The following is a 13058-nucleotide window of genomic DNA, read 5'->3' on the forward strand; positions in this document are numbered from 1 at the left end:
AAAATTCAAAAAAATACTCCATAACTTTAATTGGACTTGATGAAATATTAACACATCGTAATATAAAAGACATTTGCTCTTGATGACTTACATCTGGAGTGTAATCAAGTATTATTGAAAAATATTTTGCTTCTATGATGTTTTTAATAATTTTATTTCTAATTTCACTTGCTAACAAATTTATCAATTCATTTTGTACTTTATGTCCAAGGTAATGAGTATGAATTTTATTGTCTTTAATGCGTCGAATATATTCTTGCATCACTAGATCAAATTATGCAATCATTTCAATTAGACTTAAAAAATTTTCATTATTTTCTTGATATATCTTTTCATTTTTCCCATGAAAAGCCAAAGTATTTTTACCAAGAGTTTTTATTACAACAAGAATTCTTGTTAATACTTTTTTCCAATGTTCTTCATCTCTTGTTATTTGTTCTTGAACACTTTCATCAATTGTTTTATTTTTCAATAATCTCATTTCTAAATCAACTCATATGAGTAATATGCTCATTACTCATTTCATGACTCTTAAGCTTAGCACTAAGGTTTCTCCAATCTTTGGTGCCTACATTAGCTAATTTACTTATACTAGAAGCCAAATTAAACAATTTACAAAAAAAACAAAATACTCTATATAAGTCTTTCGAATAAACTAGCCATCTTCTTTCATGTGTCTCTCCATTTGCCAACTTTTGAATATAATATGTAATAGAAAAATGTCTTGAAAATTCATCTTTGGAAAAATCTAAATCATTAACTTTAATTGGACCTTTTTCTACTAATAAATCTCTTAAATTTGTATCAATATTTGTCCATTGACTTGGATCATAAATATTTTTAGGAATGCAATCATTTAAATTAATAGGTTGATCCTCTTCATCATAATTTCTATGATCATTTTGAATCTCTTCATGATTTCTATGATCATTTTGAATCTCTTCATTAACATCTTGTTCTAGGATTTAATCATCATCTAACTCTCTAAGATTATTAACTTGTTCGTTTAAGGGACATTTATTAATAATTTTCAATTCATTATTTTTATTACTTGTAAAAAATTTATCAAGAGCTCCTTTTTTAGATTGTATTAAACTTTCAATTCTTCTTTTTTTTTTGAAGCTTTGAATAACCATATTCATATTTTCGATTTGACATGAGGTACAAAAATATTTAACTATTATAATTATCTTATATTTTTTTAATGGCTAATATAAAATCAACAATCAAAATTTCTAATTCAAATAAATCAACTATAACATAAAATAAAAATAATATAAACTCTAAATTAAAGTAAAAAAATCTATAAAGATTAGAACAATAGTACCTAATTATTGAATGCTTATTACAAACCGCAAATGAGGCTCACAGTTTTATGAAGATAATAAAAGAACAGACTTCTTGTGTATTCTTTAGAGAAAAATTAAAGCTAAAGGAAGAAAGAGCAAATAAGAAATAAAGATTTCAAAAGTAGATATTATACATTGAAAAAATAATAATTAGTTTTATACATAGGAAAAAAATAGCTATTAAAAATCATTAAATGCATTGATTGAAAATGAGAGAAATAAGTGAGAAAAAACTAGTTGTTGGAGATAATTAAATACATATGACTGTTAGTTTGTTGGAAATATAAGAATATAGTTGAGAATTAATAGCATTCTAAAAATAAAAAAATAATAAAAAATTAAGATTTATTAGACACATAATTTAAAAAGTGAAAGAATAAATAATTTTATTAATTATTTTTTATTTTTATATATTTTTTAATTTTTATATATTTTTAATATAATTAATTATATTATAATTATTATAAAATTATAAATTTTTCCTAAAATTGGGGCCTCCCTAAATTGGGGGCCTAAAGTCCCTACTTGGGTGGCTTCACCCAAGGGCCGGCCCTGTTTATATGGAGTTTGAGTATTTTGAGTGAGTGTTCTTGGAAGGTTATTGAGAAAGAGTATGCAAGGGATCTTGGGTTGATTTGGAGAATATAGAGATCAATTTATTATTTTGTAATTTATTAATAATAAAAGAACAGTTTCATTCCATAAACGTAAGTAAGAGGTCGAATCATGTAAATTCTTATATTTTTTTATTTGCTTGATTTTTTTGTATTTTATCTTTGTTATTTTTTGGGCAATTTTCATAACATTAGATAATTAAAAAATTTTATTACCCAAAGAGGCAAACAAACCCTGCTACAAAGAAACAATAATATACTGCAGCAGTGTACAGGAAAAAAACCCAAAGAGTACAGAACAGAAACAATATCTCTTCCATTTAATTACTGTCCTTAATTGAATTCTATCATCTACCAAAGTAGGTGTAGCACATGCTATTGATCTTTATAAAATAATACAAAAACTATCCATAAAATAGTTGAACTTTCAAGGACAAAAGTAGGATGAGTCCAGTTCCGGTAAGGCTATAGAAGAGCAGTTCTGATTTTCCACAAAGTTGGTCATGGCTGGTTTTGCCCATTGTAAATTGGCTAAAGACAACTTCACAGAACTACTCATCATGGACTAATCCATGGCTTTAATCTCTCTAGACTATTTCGGATTTTGCTTTGAAAGGAAAGAAAAGATGCTACTTAAATCGATACATGCCTTTGGATTTCGAATTTTTTGTCAACAAACAATTATATTTCCAAATCATATAGTTGAATATAGGCTACATCATGTCAGATGATAACCAAATTACAAAAGTATTAGGTTGAAAATTTTGGGTTGACAAAATTTATTAGGTTGAAAATTTTTAGAGTGATAAACATGGGTTGACAAAAGTGTTAGGTTGAAAAGTTTGGACTGCTAGATGGCCATCTAGGCGCAATCCACTCAAGGATTAATTCAAAGTTTTTTTTTTTTTAAATTAAATTTTATTAAGTTAAAAACTAAAATGTCATATGAGCCTGTTTGGCCTTGACTTCTTTTTTTTAATTTAAAAGCTATTATGAAGCTCTTATGAAAAATAATAGATTTTAAAATTAAGCTAAAATTAATTGATAAATTTCTTTTTATAAGTTATAATTTTTGTTAAAATTATCATAGAAGGTATTTCTTTTTTTTGAGAGGGTAATAGTGTAATTATTTTTAACAAATGAGGATATTTTTGAAACAAAAATAAAAATTCTCTTGTATTTTTAAAAGTAGAGAAGAAAAAGCTCCTCTTTGGAGCTTTTTTTTAAGCTTTTTTTTTTAAAATTTTGTTTTTTAAAAAAAAATTATTTTTTTTAAGAGCTTCTTAAAAGATTATGTTTGATCTGACTTTTACTTTTAAGAGATAGATAAACTAAAAAAAAGCTAGGCCAAACATGCACCAAGTCTAAAACCTTAACGGTTAGAAGACTTGACTTCTCTTAGCATAGAAAGCCACATTTGGAGAGGGTATTGCCCTTGTACAATTAGCAAAAGAATGTTGTGCAAAATACCTTTGGCAGCAAACATAAAAGAAAGGAGAAAAGGAACCCCTAAATAACAGGCTACAAGGATCATAAAAAGGTTATGATAATCCTAATCTTAACAAGAAAAACATGTAGGTGAAATCTGATAATAAAAAAATCTTAATTCAAGGTATTTACTTAATTTCATTTAAAAGATAATTAAAATTTAATTTATTATTATTTTATGTTATATGATATTTACGTCACATATTGATATATCATAATAAATGATGATGAAATATATTTATGTGATATAATTATAAAAAATGAGAAAAAATATCAAATCTTGAAAAATCAAAGGGTAGCCATCATATTAAGAGTTTGAGAATGAAATACACTTGCATTTGGTAAATGATTGAAAGAGATTCGGAAGTCCATTGGGTTGATATTAATTAAGACTTTACAAAAGCAGTAATAAGAGCCAAGGTGCTTGACTGTGACTTCCACTTGTCCCTTCACTTTCTCATATGCATGCCCTCTCCCACTACCAAAGGAGAGTGCGAGACAGGCACATAAGCCCATTATATGTAAGGCTCAAACACCACCATCTATATATTATGAGTATAAAAACTTTGCTCTCCTATTTTATATTTAGTGTTGTTTTGAACAGTTACCCAATGCACTCAATTTTAACCTTGATTCCAATCGGAATTGGACAACCCTTTTATCATTTTCTAATCAATGTTTGAATAGAATAGGTCAATTTTTCTGGAGACGCCCACCCAACCCACCAATATATGAAATGTCTAATCCCACATTTCTTATCTGGAGGTATCATATGAAAAACGTTAGAATTGTAAGAAATATAAGTGAAAATTACCCGAATAAATGTCAACGGCAGCCAAAATATATGCGATTTTAAGTTCCCTATAATCTAGAAATTATGTTTAATGCATCAAGGCAAGGATCCAAAACTATAAACAAAGAAGTGTCCAAAGTTTCTTCTGGCCAGACTATTAGCCAGATGATTGCTATATATGTGTCTCTTCTGAACTCTTTGATGAAAATCATTAGTGATAAGCCTTCTTTGCAATAATGGCAGGCCTCATCAAGACATATATTCAGCTCTTTTCGATTCTTATTGTTTTCTTAATTGTGCCTACAAGAGTTGTCATGGCGTTGCCACCGGCTGTCAAAGCAGCTTATTGGCCTTCATGGACGACAACGTTCCCACCATCGGCCATAGATACATCCTTGTTTACTCATATTTACTATGCTTTTCTCATGCCAAGCAACATCACCTATACATTCGAAATCCCAAGTTCAACAGCTCATCTGCTGTCAAATTTTACTACCACCCTCCATCACAAAAAGCCGCTGGTTAAAACCCTTTTCTCTATTGGTGGCGGAGGTGCTGATCCTCTTGTCTTCTCTCGCATGGCTTCTGAGGCAAAGACACGTAAAGCTTTTATAAATTCAGCCATAGAGGTGGCACGAAAGTTTGGTTTTGACGGGATGGACCTCGACTGGGAGTTCCCTAAAAACCCAAAAGATATGCAAGACTTGGGCGTTTTGTTTACGGAATGGCGGCAAGCAATCAACTATGAAGCTAAGGCCAGCCACCGAGCTCCTCTGCTTCTCACGGCGGCGGTGTACTTCTCCGTAGACTTTTTCTTGGATGAAGTCTACCGAAAATACCCAGTGGGCTCCATCAATCAAAATCTGGATTGGGTTAGTGCAATGTGTTTCGATTATCATGGAGGATGGGACACTTCAAAGACAGGCGCTCATGCTGCGCTTTATGACCCAAACAGTAATGTGAGTACAAGTTATGGCCTTAGGTCATGGATCAAAGCTGGGGTGCCTAGGAGCAAGCTGGTTATGGGCCTGCCCCTTTATGGTAGGACTTGGCAGCTCAAGGACCCAAATTCACATGGGATTGGATCGGCCGCAGTTGCAGTCGGTCCAGGAGACAGTGGGGTGTTGACGTTTGTCCAGGTGGAGGAGTTCAACAAGAAGAATGGTGCCAAGGTAATACATGACAGGGAAACCGTATCCACATATTCTTACGTTGGGTCAACCTGGATTGGGTATGATGATGCTTTATCAACAACGTTGAAGATTGGGTTTGCTCAGGCCCTTGGAATTCGTGGCTATTTCTTCTGGGCTCTTAGCTACGACAACGAGTGGAAAATCTCTAGACAAGGTAATACTGACGTTATATCCTGCTTTATTGACATACAATTACTAACCTGATGATTTTGTTACTCAACATTTTCTTGTGCTTGATATGCTTTTGCAGCTTCAAGAGCGTGGATTCTTGGTGAATGAAAACTGAAGCTCCTTCGGTCTGTATACTGTATTTGCCTAGTAGTAGTACCAGGTAAAGAGATACATAAATGCCAGTTGAACATCGATTTGAGTTATGCTGGTACAATGGAAGAATCTTAGTTTATCTTTTTATGCCTTTATCCAGTAAATCATGATAAAAACAATGTCTAATTGATCAATCCGAGTTGAACACGTTAGTTCATTTCGTCGAACTTCTCAAATCTTTTATTTCCATCAATAAACAACAAAGAAAATAATCTATTCATTACTTCACGATATAAAAAAATTACAAACCAACGATAGTTCACAAGAATAAAGGAATAATGAAATTTATTTATAACATGGTGCACACGAGCTTATATAAGGACGGAAAGAAAGAGAAACAGTTTCTGAGAGCTCCCACTGAATCATGCTCCGTGAAAGCTCCAGACTTTTGGTGAAGACTTCATCCGAATTCTGACTTCACAAGCTGCTAGTATATTCCTTCCCATGCATTTGATGCTGCCAGGCAAGCACATAAATCATAAAAGACCTGGAAGTGTATAAGCAACAAACCTATTTAACTACCCTTAATATGTTTTGCAATATTGATCATTGGATCCTCTGTTTCTCTAGCGTTAACTTGAATGAAAAATGTTAGTCTAAGGCCAATATGCTTTGAATGATGATCTAGCAATAAAAGGTTAACGTGAGATTCTGGGAATTAGTCGAAGGTTCAAGCTCTATTATCCCGATGATCAAGTTTATATTCAAATATTCTGCCTTAACCTACCTGCTGCTGAAAGAGTCCAGTTCATGTCATATCCAAGGGCCCAGAAGAAATAACCACCAAGGTTATGAGCCTTAGCATACTCAACCTTCTTTGCAACTGATGTTGGCCCATCATAACCAATCCAATCGGTTCCTGAATATGAATATTCTGATACGGTGTCCCCGTCATACACTACATGAGCATGATGGTCAGCATTGTAAGTTACAATGTCCTTGTACAACAATATGCCATTATCTCCAGGCCCAACTCCAATAGCAGGATCTCCAATTTTATGTTTTTTTGGGTCCTCCAATTCCCATGTTCTTCCATAAAGGGGCATGCCCATAACCAGCTTCTTTGGAGGGACCCCAATCTCAATCCAGGATGATATACCATAGCTTGTGCTGATATTGCTGGATTTATCGTAAAGCAAAGCATGCTCACCAGTGACGGAAGTGTCCCAACTTCCATGATAATCAAAGCACATAGGATTCACAAAATCAACATATTTTGCAATGGCATCACCAGGGTATGTCCTAGGCAGATCAAATAAAAAGCTGGAAGCAAAATAAACAGCAGCGCTTAAAAGAAGGCGGGGCTTGCCCGAGTCTGAAGCCTCACTCTTAACAGCCTGACGCCACTCTTTAAACAGCACTGAGAGGTTTGACATGTCATCTGGGTTACTAGGAAATTCCCAATCAATGTCAAGGCCATCAAAACCATATTTTCTGGCTGTAGCAATAGTAGATTTGATAAAGGCAGCACGATTATCAGGGTCACTAGCCATGCCGGATAAAGTACCAGGGCCTGAATTCGCTCCTCCTATGGATAACAGGGCTTTTGCTGGGGGCTTTTTGGCATGAAGGGTAGCTGTAAAGTTTCCCATCCATTCATCATCAGGTTGAGTAGTGGACAAGTTGTAAGTAGAGGCATCAATGCCAACAAAGGCATAAAACACATGCGTGAAGTACAAGGTAGGGATTGAGGAGGGAGGGAAACTATAAGCTAGCCATGAAGGCCAATAGCCACCTTTAATTCCATCATCAGAATAAGGTGGAGGAGTAGGAGCCGGTTGGGGTGATGGAGACGGGGAAATATTTTCAGGGTCAGCGCCCGGTGGCCACCCAATCATTTTCGTTGGTCTAGAATTCTGCCAGTAATTACGAGTCAACAAAGTAGGAAATGAAGCAGCAGAGAATGAGATATTCGCACCAAGGATTAAGACAACGGCCAAGACGAACGATGCCATTTTTTGCTTGGCCATCGGTTAGGACATTGTGACGATAACTTGAAATTTAATGACTTTTTTTCCAGTTGTCAGAACCAATGGAGTATATGCTGTTGTATATAGAGCATGTGGCAGTAGTATAACTAAGCTATGGTTTCATCGATTTACTCGATTTGTTGTGTCTGGGGTGTTCTGTTTGGATATGTCGGGCAGAAACTTAAATTCTTGTGAATCCTCATGTTGTTTCCGAGGTTTGCTATCGGCCAGCTTTCTTGTTAATTAAACAATCATGTTTGAAAACATCAAAAATATTGTAGTAACTGTTGTTCTGGACGGGGCATTGGGCAGTGAAGCTTTTCCTTAATGATGGAGTACTTAAGCAGTAATGAAGGTTAAGCAAGTTTCAATGGCATCAAGCATATTTCCTTCTTCCCCTCGTCCAAAAGCTACTTTCCAATCCAATTTTGTTTTGTTAATATCTTTCCTTGTTACTTTAGCTCTCAATAGAGGAATAACTTGGTAACAAGTTCAATTTCTCTTTGGCATTCATTCTTAAGTACTTTATATTTTGGATGAATCAATAAACCCATTCACATAGATACGAAATAGAATCACAAACAGAAAAATACTCGTCGACAAGCAGATATTCGGAAAACCAGCTGCGAACAGCTCATTTTGGTCATATGAATGATACAAAAGCGACCCTTCCAATGGTCCAACATTATTACAGTACTCCATGAACTGACGTAATAAGCTCGACCATCATGAGTTTGAGACTTGAGAGTGATCTTTGGCATTTGCGTAAAGCATAATGCATTAAACAAAGGCAAACCCACGCTCAAATTTTAGTGAATTGCTTCTTTGTTTGCATCCTATATTGTTGCTGGTTGGATTTTGCCCCAAGGTCTGGATACATGGATCCATGAACAAACCCACATAATTCCATTAATTAAACTTGGATGGCATTGATACAACCACCGATTGTTTTCCTAAAAAGCTATGTATGCATTATTTCCTGCTTAAAGAACAGAGTTCGAATCGTCCCTCCCCAATTAAAAAAAAAATGTGATTTTGATGTAAATTCATTGATACTTTTTGGTAGCTTAGGCCTTTTAGTGATATTGACTTGCCAAGGAAGTCCAGAATTAGAGGTGACAAGGATTGGGGCTTGGACCGTACAGGGACTCATGACCGCTAACTGTTAAATTTGATGTTTTAAGCCTTTATTTCGGCCAGCTTTTTTGTATTGAAAAATGGTCTTGTTAGTTTGGATATTTACATTCTCGAAAACATCAAGAGTAAACTGACCTTAGGAGAAAGACAACTTTGTATTTTCTTTTAGAAGTTCTATTGAGCTTCACAAATATTTGCTGGAAATAGGACACCACCTTGCTGATATGCTCAGCTAGGAAATCCATGCTGCACTCAAGCCACTGGATTTAACTAAAGCAGAAGCTCTTACTAATGGTTTTGCAAATTAGTAGATGATTAACATCACAATCCATAATGAAACTGTAGAGAGAGATGATGCTTTAACGCTATATTTAGAGAATTATCCTTCATTTGGATAAGAGTAACACGAATTTTTTCTGCTTAAGATAGGTAAAATGAATGCGGAATGTCTAACTCATCTCCGGACAACAAAATTGTAGCTTTAACCTGAGAAAAGGTCCGGCAAAATCAGTTTAATCAGTTACGATATGAGCCAGCTCCATGATTACTGGTTAGGGTTTCCACAAGGTCCTGCAGACAGATGAATAAAATGAATTTGATCTTTCTTTAACTACTTTCAAGAGAATTAAAATTGAACAAATCCACATAGATAGATAGATAGAGAGCAAGCGAGAGACAGAGATCATTTACCTTATGCAATCAGCTATCTGAGAGACACACAAATGATGCTAAAACGAGCTATGCTTTTCTCTCATCCAGTCAACAAAATTATCAAGGATCAAGGGCCAAGCTTGGGTTGCATCATAATTTTCAAGATCTGGAAAATTAATCTGCTAGCAAGGATTCAAATTATTATTGATGCCTTAGATTGCTTGAAGGGAAAAACAAAGGCAAACTAATACCTTTTCATCAAAAATCATACATAGTTCAGTTTTATCAATGCAATATAAAATAAAAGCACATACGTCAACCACCACCAAATGAATCTAGGATGCATTTTTTATCCCTTTGAATGTCATTTCTTATTTTCTTTGCTTTACTTCTTTCTTCCTTTTGGCAACTGACACTAAATTTAAATGCAAAGGGAAAGAAACAATTCATGCTAAAGAGTTTTTGAGGAAACTAACAGTAATAAATTTTTCCTTTTTTTTCAATAGGCTTACCTCCTGGCAAAAACGTAGAAAATTTATCCACTGGTCCAAATTTATTACTTTGTAATCACTCTGTACCTGCCAGAAAATCATGGCCATGCATCACAAAACATGTCGTGGAACATAAATGCTGATTATAAACAGTGCATCTTATCAGTATTTCTTTTGCTAAAGATTAAACAATAACAGCCTCATAAACAAAATTGGCTACCTACCTTTAGATACTCAATTAGTAAATCAACCTGGGGACGAAATTGGGCCCCTAGAACAAGATTCAACAATTCACAGATGCTTTCAATGTCCACACTCTTTTGCATCTCCTCTGAGGCAATTGATCAATGTCAGCTTTCTATTAGAAAACAAAAACAAATTCCAAGAAAAGATAAGCCAGGCATGGTGAAAAAAAAGGGCTGATTTTATTCAATTAAAGGACAAACCTGTCAGGCAGTATCGAAATGCATAGGAATAGAAACTGTCATAATTTGATGGCTTCCCCACCTTTTTTTCAGATATAGAAAATGTAAAATTAGTACTACCACTCAATTGCTTACTTGTCAACTGGAAAATGACTATATAATGATTGCAATAACTGTTCCAATGGATACAAGTACCTCCTTCTCCAGTTCAGGAAGTGCCTTTTTTAGTTTGCTAATTGAATCAACCCTCAACTCTTTCAGGCCAGTTCGCCACTCATCCTGATTCAGTGCAAGAGAAGAAATAAGGTGGTCATTCGTCTACCCACAGTTCACTTCTTCTATTGTGTTATCTATCAAATGCGGACATCATATAAGTAGTGCTTCTGCTCACCTGGGTAAAATAGCCCTGCCTTTGAGCTTTTAATTTCCTGAGATATGCAGAGCACATGATGTTAGAAGAAACCCAGACCAAAGTATAGGTCCAGTAATATATCCACAGAATATACTATACCAAGCAAGCATCAATATCCTCACATCAGTGCAGTCCACTCCTAGATCTGAACAGAGTGCTTCAATACCATCTGGACTGGTCAAGCAAACAAAGAGTATTAGAAAAGGATATGCATGCAATCCTATAAAGAAAATCTCTCTTGCACATCCAATGGGGCTTATGTTAACTTATTCAGATCAAATAGATAAGGAAAAAATTATAGCTCTTTCGTGTTTTTCAAGGGAACTCATCACTTTTTCACCCAATGGAAATGCAGCTAAAAAAAATCCTTAACTGAAAGTTGTTCTTAATGGAAGCACTTTTCAATAAGTACGTTGATATGAAATTTAAATCTACATATGATACAATAAAATGCTGAGACATTATGTTCAAAACCACTAATTTAAGAAGGTTCATGAGCTTTTCATCAGCATTATGTTCCACATTTTAAAACAGAAAAGAGATGAATTCTAACATCTTTAAGGATCAATACTGAGACAGATCCTTGACCTTGAAAATGATAACAGTATGATTTGGATAAATATAGTGAATTTATTTAACTTCTTCTTCTATTGTATTTGTATCGAAAGGACACCAATCACTGTTGACATAGCTGGTGTGAACATAATACTATTCAGTAACTCTACAAATGTAAAAAATGTAGACAGAATATACTTACTCAATCATGCCTAATGAACTATTAGCATATGAATCGAACATGCGATCTATTCTTACAAACCCTTTTGTTTTAGCTTTACTTGAGACTGAAAAAAGAAGAAAAAAGAAATAGCATTATTGAATTAGAAATACCAGACACTCCAAAATAAAAAACCCACAAAAGTTTAGTGGAATAATAACAAGCATATTTGGGGGGTGGGGGGGAGAACTCTTATAGCCCAATCAACTGAGGGTAACAGGCATTATCATTATTTTATCTATTTAACAAACATTTAATTTAAATTGCAATATGATACAAAATGCCGATTCCAATGGTTTTCAGGTGCCAACATCAGGCAAGCGGGTCTCTACCAAGATTACCATATTATAGGAATCAACATTCTCAGGATGCTACTTTACCGACAATATAACCTATAAGGTCACTGTGTCCTATTTAGAACTATCCTAAATAAAAGTAAGGTCCTTTTCAACAGGTCCAACATTCAACCTGTCTTCCCTACTCCTTACCTAACGTAAAGTCTAATGTTAACAACTCCATGTCAATCAGACCCTTCTTTTTGATGTAGCATTCTCCAAGCACACAAAGAGTACTACTTTCCCTAACTTGCTGTGAAAGGTTAAACCATAAACATCAATTTTAATAAAAATTCATTAAAGGGTATGTAACTAAATTTAAGTGGAGAGGTAGTAATAAGCTGCAATTACATTCAAGCCACAAAACCCACCAACTATGAATGCTAACCCAATGATGCCAAGATAATAATCAAGGAAAAGAAGAAAACAAGAGCCGAATCAGATTTGTTAGGTCATTAATCAATTCATATTCTTTTCTTGAACTAAGACGTTTCTTTGCTGCAAAAAAAGTAATCTAAAAAAACAAAAAGACAAAAGTGTTAACCGAAGATCGTTAAAAATAAAGTTACCGTACGATTTTTCAATTTAATATATTCTCTTTTTCCCGCGGTTTCTGAGAAACCGATCAGAATAGAATAAATCGTCATTCAACATTCGAACAAAAGAAAACAAACCAACGCCGACGACAGTAAAGAACCTTTCATCATAACTAGCCATAAATCAATCGGGTTACCGTAATTCTCGCTTAAATTCTTCTATTTTCTTTAATCTTTTTTCCCGCTCTTTCTCGCGTACCAAACATAGACAAATTCTTCTTCTTTTTTTCTTTTCAAAAAAGAAGAAAAAGAAAATAGAGAGGGAGAAGGGGGGGGAATACCAGAACTACCGTCGGATGATGTGACCGATAAGGAGTTGGGTGGGGCCGACTTTCGCTTAGGTGCGCGAGGAGGCATTGCGTTAAAAGAGATGCTGCGGAGGAGCAACCACAGCCACTCGATTTGCTGACCAATGACTAAGTTAGAAAAACCCAGAACCCTAGATCCAATAATTTTAGAGAGAGAGAATGAGAGAGTAGACGAGTTTGGGTTGGTGGGGATTTTG

General features: G+C 34.4%; 3 protein-coding genes across 7 annotated transcripts; 1 reads left to right on the forward strand and 2 right to left on the reverse strand.

The window, feature by feature from the left end:
* LOC18587892 (acidic mammalian chitinase) lies at positions 4332-5928 on the forward strand. Its single transcript, XM_007011937.2, has 2 exons — positions 4332-5591; positions 5688-5928. Exons 1-2 carry the CDS (start codon positions 4481-4483, stop codon positions 5714-5716), a joined length of 1140 nt encoding a protein of 379 aa, XP_007011999.2. The 5' UTR covers positions 4332-4480; the 3' UTR covers positions 5717-5928.
* LOC18587893 (acidic mammalian chitinase) lies at positions 6466-7956 on the reverse strand. Its single transcript, XM_018126766.1, has one exon. It carries the CDS (start codon positions 7729-7731, stop codon positions 6466-6468), a length of 1266 nt encoding a protein of 421 aa, XP_017982255.1. The 5' UTR covers positions 7732-7956.
* On the reverse strand, positions 9134-13058 carry LOC18587894 (DCN1-like protein 4). 5 transcript variants are annotated; one of them, XM_007011939.2, is made up of 10 exons: positions 12835-13058; positions 11605-11689; positions 10947-11021; positions 10827-10863; positions 10631-10714; positions 10457-10517; positions 10235-10341; positions 10032-10097; positions 9559-9698; positions 9134-9438 (listed from the first exon to the last, which is right to left on the reverse strand). In XM_007011939.2, the coding sequence occupies exons 1-9, from the start codon at positions 12908-12910 to the stop codon at positions 9597-9599; spliced, it is 693 nt and encodes a 230-aa protein (XP_007012001.2). In that variant the 5' UTR covers positions 12911-13058; the 3' UTR covers positions 9134-9438; positions 9559-9596. The 5 variants fall into 5 exon arrangements, with proteins under 5 accessions (XP_007012001.2, XP_007012002.2, XP_017982118.1 ...); XM_007011940.2 differs by lacking the exon at positions 12835-13058 and adding an exon at positions 12655-12797; XM_018126629.1 differs by lacking the exon at positions 12835-13058 and adding an exon at positions 12691-12795.

This window comes from Theobroma cacao, chromosome 9 (assembly GCF_000208745.1).
Source record: "Theobroma cacao cultivar B97-61/B2 chromosome 9, Criollo_cocoa_genome_V2, whole genome shotgun sequence".
Taxonomy (NCBI): domain Eukaryota; kingdom Viridiplantae; phylum Streptophyta; class Magnoliopsida; order Malvales; family Malvaceae; genus Theobroma; species Theobroma cacao.